The sequence below is a fragment of the Sciurus vulgaris genome (genome assembly GCF_902686455.1).
Source record: "Sciurus vulgaris genome assembly, chromosome: 18".
NCBI classification, from domain to species: Eukaryota; Metazoa; Chordata; class Mammalia; order Rodentia; family Sciuridae; genus Sciurus; species Sciurus vulgaris.
In genome coordinates, this window is record NC_136479.1 from 124,310 (window position 1) to 136,426 (window position 12,117).

General features: G+C 54.5%; 1 protein-coding gene across 10 annotated transcripts in view; it reads right to left on the bottom strand.

Moving 5' to 3' along the window:
• Positions 1-12,117, bottom strand: part of NPRL3 (NPR3 like, GATOR1 complex subunit) — a 172,181-nt gene that overhangs the window by 1,112 nt on the left and 158,952 nt on the right. For all 10 annotated transcript variants that reach the window (XM_079121848.1, XM_079121851.1, XM_079121849.1 and 7 more), the window contains 6 exons: positions 8,418-8,555; positions 6,877-7,033; positions 3,562-3,668; positions 3,026-3,155; positions 1,026-1,215; positions 185-377 (listed from right to left, as the gene is read on the bottom strand). In XM_079121848.1, coding sequence (XP_078977974.1) covers positions 185-377; positions 1,026-1,215; positions 3,026-3,155; positions 3,562-3,668; positions 6,877-7,033; positions 8,418-8,555 — 915 coding nt within the window. The remainder of the gene's footprint in view (positions 1-184; positions 378-1,025; positions 1,216-3,025; positions 3,156-3,561; positions 3,669-6,876; positions 7,034-8,417; positions 8,556-12,117) is intronic.

Sequence of the window (12,117 nt, forward strand, 5' to 3'; positions counted from 1 at the left end):
CCTAGGCAAATCCCTGCCAACTCCTACACAGGTAAGAACTTGCAGGAGAGACTCCTAGAGACAGGCAATTAAGGTCCCAGGCCTTGGTGACAGTGCTGAGATGCCATCTCACCCTGACACATGTGATCATGTCAGGTATGCCCCTTCCACTTTCTGTACAGCTCCACTAGCCACCAGCCCCCACCTGGCAAACATGCGCAGATCCTCAGGGTTCTGGGCAGCAGGTACACTGAGGATGGCTGCCCGCTCATGCTCTGAGAGGCTGGCCAACAGGCTCTCTGTCATCCGCTTGTTCAGTGGTGAATCCCCACTGGGGAGCAGCTCTGCACTGGAGTTGTCCATGCTGGGGCTGGTGAGGGTCATGTCATCACTGCTGGCTGTGGGCAGTACAGGTCAGGATGGATTGCAGGATGCTACGGGAACAGTGAGGGCAGAGCCAGCCCCACCCAGGGACACAGGGCCCATCCTGGTCCCCCAGCTGTTCCACCCAGAAACTTGTGTGCCACCCCATCCCCTAGGTATGACATCCCCCCTCACAGGTCTGACTTAGAACATGGGAGCAGCCCCAAGGGCCCTGAACAGGTCCCCCAGCATATTTCCTACATCCCCAGGTACGCCTGGGCATCCTGCACCCTCGCCCAGCTTGGAAGATGGAGCACCTGTACAGGCAAGGTTTTGCCAAACCCGGGACCCAGCACTTGGCAATGGATTGCCACCTTTAGGGCTCTTCCCAGAAGTGACCATGACAGTCTCCTCATGGGCCCTCAGGCACAGGGGTTTCAACTGTCCTGGTGATGTGAAATCCTGCTCTGATCCCAGGCTGGGGCTGTTACTGGCCGGCAAGCCCCTGCTGGAGAGGCCAAGGACAGCCATGGTGGTCAGAGAAGACTGGAAAGGGGTCTCCATGGGAGACATGAAGGTGGACACACGTGTGCAGCCATGTGAAGGCACTCGTCACGATTCCTAGCTGCCACCCCATGTTTCCCCCACTGCGAGACAGGTGCCCAGGGTAGGGAGAACCCTACTTGGAGAGCCAAAGCTTAAGGCGTTGGGTGTGCTGAGGCTGCGGCCGCCAACCCGGGCAGTGAAGGGGACGTCATCCTCCCGCAGGCGGGGCTCCTCCTCACTGGGGGAGGCCATCAGGCAGACATAGGTGTGCAACTGGATGAGGAGCCGGTGCTGCAGCATCCACACCACCATCTGGATGAGCTGGGTCTGTGGGCAGGCAGTGGGTAAGGCCAGTTCCCCCACGTCAGTGCTAACCCTTCCATGGCCTGGCCCCAGACAGCTCAGCACACTCTGGTGCTGAGTCCTTGGCAGGAAAGCCTTCACCTCAGAAAAAGAGCCCACAGCTGCTGGTCAGTTCTGCAATGCCAACTTGCCCCCAGGGAAGGCAGAGGGACCAGAAGAGCTCCTGGACCACACCACTCTGGCTCCTACTACACAGCTGGGCTGCCCAGTGTCTGGTGAAAAAAACAGGACCTGGGATGCAGCCAACCCTTCTCTGAGCCAAACTCCCCTAGAACCACCTCTGTTCTGCCTCCCTCACCCTTAGACCTTTGGGCCCTGCTGCTGGACCTAGCGAGCCAGGCCACCCCTGGGCAAGCCCAGACACTATTTGGAAAGAGGCCGTGGGCAGAAAGTTCTCTCCCTGGATACACCTGAAGTCTGCACTGGGCATGCAGTTAGACCCAGAAGGAAGCCAGGAAAGGGTCCCAACCCCTCTCACCACAGGACATGTTCAAGCCAGGCCTCTGTGGCTGGACCTGCAGCGTGCTTTGTGCAAGTGGAGAAGCGTGAGGATAGAGCCCCTCCCAGACACAGGGCAAGGTGTGTGTGGACATTCTCTTCCTTGAGGGTCTACAAGGAACTGCTGACCAGGGTCACCTGGGGTAGGGCTGGATTACTAGGGAGGGGAAGGGGAGAATGTACATACTAATCCTTTAAAAAAAAAACACAAAAAACTCAAAAGGACTGCAAAATATCTAGACTTAAAATGAAATTAAGAAATAAAGGGTCAGGTGTGGGGGTACAGATCCACAATACCAGCATCTCAGATGCTGAGGTGGGAGGATCACAAGTTGGAGCAACATCGCAAGACCCCATCTCAGAACAAAAAATAAAAGGGTCTGGGGGTATAGTTCAGTGGTGAAGCACCAATGCAATCCCCAGCAAAAGAAAAGAGAACAGCAAGGGGCTTCATAAGCACTAGACCATGCATCCCAGGGACATGACAGAACCAAACCTGGCTCCATTTGAACCCCTACAAGGCCTGGGGCAGCCATTAGGGAATGGCCTGCAAAATCCACCCCATCATCCCAGCAGTGGGAAGCTTCTGCTGGGTGGGAGCACTGCCAGCCCTTCCCCAGGACTGCCCAGGACGGAGGAGGCAGGTACAGATGCAGTGTCTTGTTCAGCTGGAAGGACCTGGCGGGGTTCCTAGAAACCCTGCTCCATGAAAGATGGTATTTAGGGCTGTCACGCTTAGCATCTAAATGAGCTGAAAAACCAGGATCTTACTCATTCACAATTTGAGAAGGGAAAGCACTTGATTTTAAGAACGGGTCTTGCCTGGTAGATCTGGAGCTAACTAAAACAAATACTTTGCTTTTGGAGAGCGCCTTGAGAACACCCAGCCTGTCCCGGACACCTGTCCTTTCCTATCTGACCAGTGAAGGGCAAACCCACCTGGAACCTATGAACAGTGACACCCTACAGCCCACAGGGGAAGACACACACCATCTTCCACATCAGGAGGAGGCCTCCCCACACACAGCCCAGGATCCTTGAATGAGAAGACTCCAGGCCCAGTGGCCCAGGGTTCACACACAGACCCGGGGCCCCTGAACACCCAGGGAAGCGGGCAAGAGCCCAGCTCTCTTGGAGGGTGGGGCACTTTCCACCTGTGGGCACTCTAGGCCAAGGCAGCACAACGGTCAGTGCTCGCCTGCCACATGGAACCAGCAACAGCAAGCCCCCCAAACAAGAAAGAGGCTCTGCAGCCCCTGCGGCTACCATGACTCACCTCCTGCGCAGGGGGCGCCAGTGGGTTCCTGAACTCCGACAAGGAAACGGGCAAGGAGAACTTGGCAAGGATGGATGGCAGGTCGTAGGATGGGAACTGGCGGGAGAACTGTTCAGCCAGTGGAGAGTACCTGGGGATAGGTGAGTCCAGTGGTGGGCATAACAGCCCCATGAGCACCACCCCCACCACAGGCCCTCAGTGAGCAGCAGGGCATTTCTGTGCTGGGTGGGCCAGGACGCTGTGATGGGACAGAATGGGTGTGAGGTGACAGCAGGGTTGGGCAAGTCTTCAGGTGGAATCCTGGGACTTTCCCTAAGGTAGCAGAAGGCACAGGCTACCCCAAACCCCTATCTGATCTCCGTCAGGAGGAAGTGGTCCTGCTGCAGGCAGGGCAGCCAGACCAGAATGAGCACGGGCGCAGCTGCAGTCAGTCACTGGGTGGGAGTGGGAGCCCTGCCTCGGGCCGCCAGTGCCTCTGGGGCCTGGCGCCCAGGGAGCAGCCCCTGGAGTGCTGAACGGGCTCTGGCAGTACTCACAGACACACGCTGGCATTGGGAGACAGCACGTAGACGTTGTTCTCACACAGAGGGTAGATGATGACAGCCTTGCCCCAGTACACCAGGTGAGCCGCAAGCTGGAACACCTGCAGGTCACAGGTGCTGGAGGACAGGCGCTAGGCAGCATGGCCTTCCGCACTGGAGAAGCTGGTTCAGAGCTCATGCAGCACAGACCTGTGGCCATGGCCCATGGGGCCTCTGGAGCCCCTTCGATGACTGGGGCAGCCCTACACTGGTGCAAGCAGGGCCAGCAGTCTCCTGGGCTCAGAGCCTTTCACCCCTGCTGCCTGCGCTGTCTGTCACTGACACTTCCTTCCACCCTGCTGCCTGCGCTGTCACTGACACTTCCTTCCACCCTGCTGCCTGCGCTGTCTGTCACTGACACTTCCTTCCACCCTGCTGCCTGCGCTGTCTGTCACTGACACTTCCTTCCACCCCTGCTGCCTGCGCTGTCTGTCACTGACACTTCCTGGCCAGGCCCTGCTGCCTGCACTGTCTGTCACTGACACTTCCTGGCCAGGCCTTGTGCTGCAGCAATCTCGCTGAGTTACAGTGCTGCAAGACCACAAGCATGGGGATATGGATGCCGGGTAGCACAGGGTGGACCCAGCGAGGCAGGGGGCTTGGCTAGGTGTCCCAGCAGAGGCACAGCCCTACCCACACCCAACCAGGATGCCCACATGGCTCCCCGAGAAGAGTAGATGTGAAGTTACTAACTAACACCCTACATACCCAAAGGCCTTACCTTCCCCCAGAGGACATCCTGCCATACTGTTCTTTGGGGCCCTCTGACATCAGGAATCCTTTCCAGAAACCCCAAGCACCCCAGCTTCACATGGGAGGCCAGGACTGAGACATAGGCACTCCACTCCTGCTTATGTCTCCCTGGACATTACTCTGTCCTGGCAGGGGGGCTCCAGTGTGCTGAGCCACCCCTGCCTGGACAGAGGCCTGCTATGCTGCAGAAGACATGTCTACTCAGCACAGCAAAGGGACCCACCCCCTTTTGTTGGTGTGGCACCAACACAGGGGGAACAGCAGGTTCGTCACTACCCCATGTTCCCTGTCTCCACCCCTCTCTCTGCCTGCAGCAGCTGGCCTGGTCTCTCCTTCAAGACCACCTCCACAAGCAGTACGAGCACCATGCTAGAGGCTAGAAGTCACAGGGCCAGAACCGAGCAGCACTCCCTCTGGACCTCAGGAGAGAATCTGCCCTTGCCTCCTCCAGCTGCCAGCGTCCCTCAGCTGGTGGCTCCATGGTCACTCTGCTTAGTAGGGCCCTTGTGACTGCATTTCGGGTCCACCTGGAAAACCTTCCCATCTCGAGATCCTTAGCATTCTAATATCTGTGAAGTCCCACAAAAGGCCACACCCACAGCTCCTGGCGTTAGGATGGAGCTCTGTGAGGGTCAATATTCAGCCAGTCACAAGGATCATACATTCAGGAGGCTGAGGCAGGAGGATAACAAGTTTGAAGCCAGCCTGGGCAACATAGTGAGTCCCTGTTTCAAAATTAAAAATAAAAAGGGCTAGGGGTCGGCTTAGTGATAGGGTTCAATTCCCAGTACTGCAAAAAACAAATAATATACAATGTGATCCTAACTCTATTCCAAAATCATGTGCTTTTTTGCAGGGCGTGGTGACATGCATCTATAGTCCCAGATACTCAGGGAGCCAAAACAGGAGGACCCTTTGAGTCCAGGATTTCAAGATCCTGGGCAATACATACAGACACATCTCAGAAAATAAAAAATAGTTTAGAAAAAATAATAAAAATTTAGGCACTTACATAAAAACTAGAGGGATCTACAGGTTCTGGAATATGAGATTATAGGGACTTTTTCCTCTTTCTGTCTTTGATTTCTATAATATTTCGATTTTCAAGAGAATATGTTCATTAATTAACTTGTTTATTGGCACTGGGGATTGAAATCAGGGGTGCTTTTCCACTGAGCAACATCCCCAGTCCTTTTTATCTTTTATTTTGAGACACAGTCTCACTAGGTTGCCCAGGCTGGCCTAGAACTTGCAATCCTCCAACCTCAGCCTCCGTCCGATGTCTCTGGGGTTACAGGTGTGGCCACTGTGCCAGCTGAGTAAAAATACACTGATTTTACTGTAAACAAACTGAATGCAATTGCACTAAGACACAGCATGAGTGATGCTGATCACTGTGACATTCACACCTGAGGAAGAGGCTCCGCACGAGGCTAGAGCCACCTGGGGGCACGGTGCCCGCTCAGAGGCTGGCAGGCTGAGCCCTCAGGGCTCCCACAGGAAAGGCCGAGGCGCCAGCACCGCACAGTGAAGATGCAGTGGCCGGCTCCTTCGGCACTTGCAACAGGGTCTGCAAACACTCGGCCATCCCCACCCTGGCCTCAGCCTGCAGGTGTGGGAATGGTGAGGAGGCCATGTGGGCTAGTGGGTCCTGTCCAGTCCAGGAGGCCAGAGTGAAACACAAAGCCAGACTCCAGCTGTGCTCCAGCAGAGCAGATGAAGGTATAGGCACACAGAGCACACCCAGACTCACCCAAAGAGAATCTGAAGTGCTTCTTTGGGAAAAAACAGAAATAAGCAGCAAAGGCCACCAGCAAGGCATCCTGCCTGAGCTTCACAGGCCCAAACTGAGCTAGGAACCTGGGCCTGCTGGGCCCCTGTGGCCCAGCCTTAGCCTTGGCTGCCCCCTGGTGGCCATATGATGCACATCACCACCCACAGGCACTCTTGGTCCTGCCTTCAGGCTTGTCACCTGGATGGCACTCAGCCCTGGCAAGGCCACGCCATCAGCAGCTGGGCCCTCCTCACAGTGCATAGACCAGCGAGAGGGTGGCATCTCGTACAAACAAGGAACAGAACAAGGGCCACGGCTCAGGCCCTGGCTCTTGACGTGGCAGGCCTGTGTGCATGCTTCTGCCCTCCCACCCCTGTGCTTGTTCATGTGTCTCTGGGAGACTTCTGTGCGCTGGTGCACTATGTGCCACCCCCCACAGAGCCAGCTTGGGTCCTGTCTTCCAGGTCTCTGCCCAGTGCTGTTTCTCCCTCCTGTCTCCCATAGCTCACCTCCCTTCCCTCACACTAGAGACCAAAGAAGTCAACCCTAAACCTAGGTCAGACTCAGACCCAGAACCTCAAGCCACCCCAGGAATTGGCCTAGTCAGGGCAGGTCATGCAGTAGCTCTCAACTAGACAGAAAACCTGGGATTCAATATGGTGAGCAACCTGCTTTCCGGGTGCCTCCCACCACCACTCAGGGTCTGCCTGTTCTGCATGAAATCCAAGTTCCCCAGGCCCTACCTGCAGCAAAGCCAGGTCAGCATCCTGGGCTAGCTGCTGCAGGTTCTTCACAGCAGACGTGGTCTTGATCACCCGCACCAGAGCTGGGGAACAGTCGACGGGGAGCTCACTCAACAGGGACTTCTCATCACTGAGCAGCAGCAAGGCATGGTAGGGGCTGGGGAGCAAAGTCACGTCAGTAGGTGTGCAAATCGCAGGGCCCCTGCACCAGGCAGGCACCCAGAGCACACTGAACTGTGAAGAGGAAAGGTGAGGGAGGAACCAAAGAGCAGGGCAGCAGTGTCCTGGGGACTTCATAAAAATCTGCAAGGACCACTGCTGCCCTTGGGAGAAAACAAAATGGAGCAAAACTTAGGTGGGCCTCAACAATTAACTCCATACCCCACCTCTGGGGTACCAGTACAGGTTTGCTGATCGAACGAATCACAGAATCTTTCCTAAGGGAATGGTCTCAAAGGCGGGAAAAGCAACTGTGAACAGAACTACCTACATATGTTCAGCAAGGACTGGAGGGAAGGCATCACTCAGGGCACTGATTGGGTTGGGGGGGGGGCATGTTTTGGTTCCAAACATTAAGGAATATGTCCAGATTTCCCTTTTTCTTTCTTTCTTTCTGTCTTTTTTTGCAGTGCTGGGACTGCATACAAGGTACATTCTATCACTAAGCTATAACCTTAGCACTAGGTTTCTTTCCTCCTCCTTTTGTTGTGCTGGGGATCAAACCCAGGCCTCACATAGGCTAGGCAAGGGCTCCACCACAGAGCCACACCTGCAGCCCCCAGGTTTCTTTTTACTACTCAGACGATACTCAAGGAAACAGGGGACTTGGTGTGTGTACATGTATGCATATGCTGGAAGACTGGGTCTAGTTCTCCCCTTACAGGAAATCAATGCAGTCGAGAAGCTGGGATCCATGATGCCTGACTCCCAGGACCACTGAGTAGATGTCATGATGAGATGACATCTGCCCTGGCCAAGGCTCTTCCCCATGCTCATCCACACACCCCACCTAGGCCCACTCCACCCAGGCTGGCTGGGAGGCCCAGGGGAGGGAGGAGGGGTCATTTCTGGACAGAACTGGACACAAAATCATGTTTCACTAATAGCAGAGCTCTACCTGCAAACTTTTATGACAAGAAGAGGAAAATATTTTTTTTTTCTTTTTTGGCGGTAACAGGGATTGAACTCAGGGGTGCTCTACTACCATTGAACTACGCCCCTAGCCCTATTTACTAATTTAAAATTTTTGAGATAGGGTCTCACTAAGCACCCAAGTAGCTGGGATTACCTGCATCACACCACACCAAGAAAATAATTTGGGGGTTTTTGTTTTTTGCTTTTGTTTTGGTTTGGTTTGGTTTTTGAGACAAGGTCTTGCTAAATCACTAAATTGCTAGAACTGGTTTTGAACTTGCAAACCTCCTCCCTCAGCCTCCCAGTCCCTGGTATTACAGGCACGCACCACCACACCTAACTTAGAGAATGTTTGGAACAAGTCATCAGCAAAGCTTTGGGTGGTAACCACAGGGAAAGGCTCTCACCGGATGGCTTTCAGGCTCCGCTCAATGGCCTCAGGGGGGATCAGACTGGAGGCAGCATAGTGGATCTTGTGCGGTAGGCAGAAGCTCACTTCCAGCCAGCTGTTGATGTGGAGTCGCACCACACCAGACGTGCACAGGCTGCAAAGAGTGGACACCAGGACTGTTCACACAGCCACAATCTAGGGACATGTACAGATCACAGCACCACACAAGGTATGGCCCCAGTACATTGCCCTCCTGGGTGGAGGAAACTACAGGGGGAAACCCTATGGGCCAGAAAGTATCTTTTCAGATGTAGTGCATGCTAGAAAGCTTGTTAGGAACTCACACAAATGCAGCTCTCACTAGAAAAGAGGTGTCTGTCGACCACTCAGCCTACCAGAGTTTAACGGAAGCCTCTTCTACCTCTAGGGCCCCCTGCCTGCCCACCTGGCACACAAAGCATGTCCATTCTGAGAGGGGACCTGCCCTGAATACCTGGTACTGGCTCTCATGGGTTTGCCAGGCAGGTGCAGCCTGTGTCCCAAGAGGTGAATAGGAGAGGGGTTGTCAAGGCTCCTAGAAAGTACTAGTGGTGGATGTGTCAGGGCCTGGGAGGGGAAGATGCTTCTGCATCCCATTCTGACCTGACTGGGCTGGAAGCCAATGGGCCTCCTGTGTCCCTCTATGGAATAACTCAGCTCTCAAACAGGAGCAAAGCTCAGGGCATGTCTCCACACCACTTGCCGAGACAGGGCCTCCCTCCATCCTGTTTCGACCCAGGACAGTAGCCAAGAAGTGCGTTTCCCATCACTCCTGACCTGCTCTGATGGTCCTAGCTCCCACAAGACATGCCAGATGGCTAAGTATGGAGCAGGTCAGCAGCTCCAGGAGGGGTAGGAAGCTCCACCTGCCCCAGGTCAGAATACACAAAGCACCTCAGCACTCTGGGACACACAGGCATCTAGTGCAGAGATGGCTGGTGGGGAAGCAGCCCCACAACCCCTCCTGGCACCTGCAGAACATTCTTACAGTCTCATCCCTAAAGCCTGAAGCAACAGAACAACAGCCCAGGCTTCACTCTCAGGTTCCCCCAAAGGGCTGGTCAACTGTGGTCATGAGTTTCAAATGCAAAAATAAATCTTCATACTCTCAAATGGGGAATAGGCAATGGGGAACCAGAACACAGGAAGAAGACAGGACACATCTCTGACCCCAACCACCAACCAGGATCCCAGCCAACACCAACTACCTCCTTACTGCACAGCACCCCAGGGTTCTCAAACAACCCTGCCTGCCCTTCCTCAGGGTGCAGGGGTGAGAGCCACAGGCTGGGCTGAGCACAGACAGTGAAAGCTGGTTCGCAGGTCCTCAGGGAGAAACATACGAGAGAGTTTAATGAGCATCAAGATTTGGGGAGATGCGTATGGTGGCCATCCATACCTGTCACCCCAGCAACTCAGGAGGCTGAGGCAGGAGGATCACAAGTTCAAGGCCAGCCTGGGCAACTTAGACCCTGTCTTAAAATTAAAAAAGGAACCAGGGGTAGAGCCCTTTGGTCTCTCAGTACCAAAGTCAGGGGAAAAAAAGATTTGGGAAAGGACCCAGGGTTCCAGAGAGCACCATTCTCGGTTTCTTCTAGCACTGGGGCCTAACCAGGTGTTTCTGAGCAGATGAAGGCTCTCAGAGCTGACCCCTTTTCAGTCAAGGTTTTTGTGGCGTAGAACATTCATGTCAAACCCTGAGGAACAGCCTGGCCTCTTAAGGAACCAGGATGACACTGTGTGAGACGTGCCAGGGGACGCAGGTTAGCTGCTTAACTTCAGTAAGTGACAGTTAGGATCTTGGTGTCCACATGAGCAGGAGAGAGAAGTGACAAGGAAAACAATGGGCCACACAGTGACCAGCTCCATAGGAACTACTGGCCAGGCTCCTCCATTTCAATGGTGGTCAGACGGTGAAAGTAAAAAGTTCTTCTATTTCTTTTTTCTTTCTTTTCTTTTTAGTGGTACTGAGGATTGAACCTAGGTCACTCATTCACTGAGCTACACCCTTGGTCCTTCTTATTTTTCATTCTGAGACAGGGTCTCCCTAAGTTGCTCAGGCTGGCCTTGAACACGGGCTCCTCCTGCCTCAATCTCCAGAGTAGCTTACAGTGGCTCCTGGCCAAGAATCAGAATTGAACGCCAAGACTCCTACCACTTCAAACACTGCTGTTTCCTGCTCTGCCAAGGAGCTCAGCCGACAACCACCTGACAGGTCCCGAGGATCCAAGCACCATCCGCCACACTTGGGTTCAGAGGACAGAACCTCTTATGGCCCTGGGCGTGGGGGGCTCACACTCAGTGGCACTGAGGAAGACGAACCGTAAGCAAGTTGTGAGAAGCACTAGAGAGCTACAGGACAGGAGGAGAGGAGGGTGCAGACCTGAGTGGAGCAGGGGCCTGGGCGGGAAGAGCCAGCAAGTGTCCACTGTGGATGGAAAGAAACACGGACACAAGGTTTGGTCACCTCACGCTGCTGATGGCATGGGGCCTGCTCCTCCTGGGTGCCCTGCTTTCCACATGGACTCCACTCCACTCTCCTGAGCACCTGCTTGCCTGGCCTGCAGCCATACCCCTATAAACACCAGGCACTGAAGCTGCTCATTTCAGACTAACAAGTTCCAAGCTCTGCAGCATGGGGCACAGTGCCATGGCCAGGAGCACCCAAGACAAAGCTCTACAGTAGCCAGGGGACAGCGGTCCTTGGAAAGGGCCTTGGATACTGGCCTCCAGCTCCAGGGAGTCAGGAGCCTCAGTGAAGTCTGCCAGGAGGAGGAAAAAGAAAGGTTTGCCCCTGGTTTTAAAGCCCACAGTTTCAAGACCAGACCCAGGATCTGGGTCCCGAAAAGTTTGCTGCTCAGCTTGTACTTTTATTTGCAGAGTGTTTAATGGTCTGGCTGAAAACATGGTGCCCCAGGCTTATCCAGTACCCACACCGCCAGGAGGGCCCAGCCCAGTCTGCAAGGGGAGATAGATGCTTCTGCCCCATATCCCATGCGATGACTGTACAGAGGTGACATGTTATCTTCCACACCCAAAATGGGCGTGCATGAGCCAATCCACCCCCTTCATGCTTCAGCGTCTGGAAGAGGATGCCAGTTCCTAACCTTTAGCTAATAACTGAAAGGCTGCTTTCTGGTCTCATTCTGGTCATGTTCCCACCATAGGACAGAGAACTGTGGTGATCCCAAGCACTGCGTCCTCTGGACCCATACTCGGGCTGAGCTTTGCTCCATGTGGGGGGCACCGTGCAATCCAAGAAGTACAGGTGCACAGCAAGAGCCCACCTGGGAATGTCATGCAGAAGCCCATGCACAGGAAATACGGACTGTGACTCAGAGCACTCACATCCACAGGCCAGCCTTGCTCTGGAAGCCAGCAGTGTTAGGCTCAATGCCTTGTGCCACCTGTCTGGCCAAGCCCCAGAGTGTCCCCAGGCTCTGACCTTCCAGGTCCTGAGAGAACTCCATAGGATACTTCCACGTCACTGTTCCTTCTGCTGTTCTAGGTTCCTTCCACCAAGAGCAGGGTTCCTCCACAAGCTAGGCATGCGGGCTGTTACCAAAGGGATGTCCCTGCCATCCTGGGGTAGGAACACAGTGGTCACACAAACGAGGGAGACACTGTCACTGAGGTCATGGTCCTCCACCCAGAAACACATGCTGGAACAGTCAGGG